The sequence below is a fragment of the Aplysia californica genome, unplaced genomic scaffold (assembly GCF_000002075.1).
Source record: "Aplysia californica isolate F4 #8 unplaced genomic scaffold, AplCal3.0 scaffold00563, whole genome shotgun sequence".
Classification (NCBI taxonomy): domain Eukaryota; kingdom Metazoa; phylum Mollusca; class Gastropoda; order Aplysiida; family Aplysiidae; genus Aplysia; species Aplysia californica.
In genome coordinates, this window is record NW_004797833.1 from 414,718 (window position 1) to 417,441 (window position 2,724).

Below are 2,724 nucleotides of genomic sequence, written 5' to 3' on the forward strand. Positions count from 1 at the left end.
CGATAGATGTTTGATAGGAAAGAAGGAGGAGAGATAAGGACGATAGATGTTTGATAGGAAAGAAGGAGGAGAGATAAGGACGATAGATGTTTGATAGGAAAGAAGGAGGAGAGATAAGGACGATAGACGTTTGATAGGAAAGAAGGAGGAGAGATAAGCACGATAGATGTTTGATAGGAAAGAAGGAGGAGAGATAAGCACGATAGATGTTTGATAGGAAAGAAGGAGCAAACCACGCCAGAGCACCCGCCAACCACCCGTATGTATTTTCTTATTTTCACTGTATTCTGACAAAATTTGGTACAGTACCTTAGTAAAATGTAGAAAGTTATTAAACAAATTCCGTCTGTCCGTCCCCAGAGCTCACATCAGCGAGTCAGCTCAGAAAGGTCACCTGGTGCTGCAAGTGACGGCCATTGACGAGGACAACGCGCACCGTGGCGACAACATCAACTACACGCTGGTGGGCACAGGGTCCGAACACTTCCACATCCGGCAGCGCACGGGCCACATCTACTACAGCGGCGGCATTGACTACGAGCTCCGCACCCGCTACGACCTGACAGCCTTTGCCACAGACAGGGGGACCCCGCCGAAAAACTCGTCCGTTCCTGTGACGATTATTGTGGACGACGAAAATGATAACGCTCCGGTTTTTGTGCAGGAGCGCTACTCCATCACCCTGCCGGAGGATTACCCGCCCCTGAAGGAGTTCTTGCGTGTCAATGCCACGGACGCCGATTCCGGCTTGAATGGGGAACTGCGTTACTCCATCACATCGGGGAATAGTGAGGGAATCTTCATCAACCGAGACAACCAGGGGGGGCTGGTGATCATGGAGCAGATGCATTTAGATTATGAGTCGCACACCTCGCACCGTCTCATCCTCCGCGTCGTCGACTGCTACCGCTGCAATCAGACTGCACCCCGGCTCTCGGCGTTTGTCACCGTCGACATATTTGTGACTGATGTGAGCGAGTCCAAGCCTCTGTTCCCGATGCAGCATTATGAAGCAGATCTGCCGGAGAATTCTCCGCGTGGCACCGTCGTGTTTCGGGCGCACGCCAACCACGGGGACAGAGGGGATGCGGGTCGTGTCACGTACGAGTTCTTAAACGAATTCTCCAACGAGTTCTCCCAGACCTCCCAGAAGTTCGAGATCCGTCCCCTCAGCGGGGATGTCCGTGCGCTTTACGAGTTTGATTTTGAAAATCCCAATTTGCCCCACTTGTACAATCTCACGATCAGCGCTCGGGACACGAGCGGGAACCTGGATGTCGCTGACGTCACAATCCGCGTGGTGGATATGGATGAGTTTGACCCACTTCTGACGGCCCAGGAGTACAACTTTGAGGTGCCGGGCTCTGCCAAAGCTGGTGACTACATCGGCCATGTGTCGGCAACCGACTTGGATGAAGGAGCGGCGGGCAGACGCGTGTACAGCTTCCTGGAGCCCAGCGACTACTTCACCATCAACGAGGCGACGGGCAACATCACGGTGGCAGTTACCCTCCACGACGACCCGCCCCCCGTCAGGACCCAGACCTCACGCAGGAAGAGGGCGTTGACCTCTGACACGGAACACCTGACCATCCAGGTGAGCTCAGGGCAGCCGGGGTCAAGGGTCGGCACCGCGCAGTGCAGCATCACCATCGACCGCAGCTGTCCCGGCTGTGCCGCGCCTGTGGGGAAACTGCGCGCGGACGAGGGGATGGACGGAGGGGTGTTGGCAGGGATCATCGTGGGCTGTATCGTTGTCATCATCATCACCATCGCCATCATCCTCTTCTTCATCTACCGCCGCCGCAGCCCGAGGAAGGCCGTGCCAAACTACTCAAGTGACTCCACGCTTGACCTTGAACCCCCGCCCCAGCTGCCCCACGACAGAACCTTCCACGGAGACGTGATCCGCATCAACCGGCCGCCCCAGGGGAACCACCTGGTCTCAGACATCTCTGACCAGTCTCACAACTCGGCCTCTAGCGGGCGGGGCTCGGCCGAAGCGGAGGAGGAGGACGAAGAGATCAGTCGCATCAACTCGAGCAGTTTCCTCCACTCGTCGCAAGCGTTCCGGCAGAAAGCCATGCCCGACTCGGGCATCCAGCACGACGACGACACTCTGTCCGAACCCACGGCGCAGACACACCAGGAATACCTGGCCAACTTGGGCATCGACTCCTCCAAGATCGGCAAGACGAAGTCTTCGAACAACACAAACAACAAACAGCTGGGCCGATCCGCCGAGAGTATGCACCAGTTCTCGGATGAGGGAGGCGGCGAGGGTGGGGTGGATACAGATTTTGAGAAAATGACGGATCTGGAGACGGACGACGAAGCAGCCACTCTGGAGGCTAGGACTCAAGGGATGAGTTTCCACGAGCCAGACACCGCCAACGTGGGGTCGCTGTCCAGTGTGGTCAACAGCGAGGAGGTGAACAGCGGCTCCTACAACTGGGACTACCTCATCGACTGGGGGCCTCAGTACCAGCCACTGGCCCATGTCTTCTCTGAGATTGCAAAGCTCAAGGATGAAAGCATTACTCCGAAGAAACAGCCAATCAAAACAGTGCCGCAGCGGCAGTTCAGCTCCTCTCTGAAACAGCCGCAGGTCCGCACGGTGCCGCCACCTATCATCACCAACGCCCCGCCCATGTCGGTGTCCCTGCCATCTGCCACAACCTCCAACCCGAGCAGTGGAGAGGCTCCGGACTACGCCCCGCCCAG

General features: G+C 56.9%; 1 protein-coding gene across 1 annotated transcript in view; it reads left to right on the forward strand.

The window, feature by feature from the left end:
• The window catches only part of LOC101859731 (protein dachsous), a gene marked incomplete at its 5' end in the record, with an annotated part of 27,978 nt that overhangs the window by 23,132 nt on the left and 2,122 nt on the right, over positions 1-2,724 (forward strand). Inside the window, 1 exon segment of the mRNA XM_013087244.2 lies at positions 361-2,724. Coding sequence (XP_012942698.1) covers positions 361-2,724 — 2,364 coding nt within the window.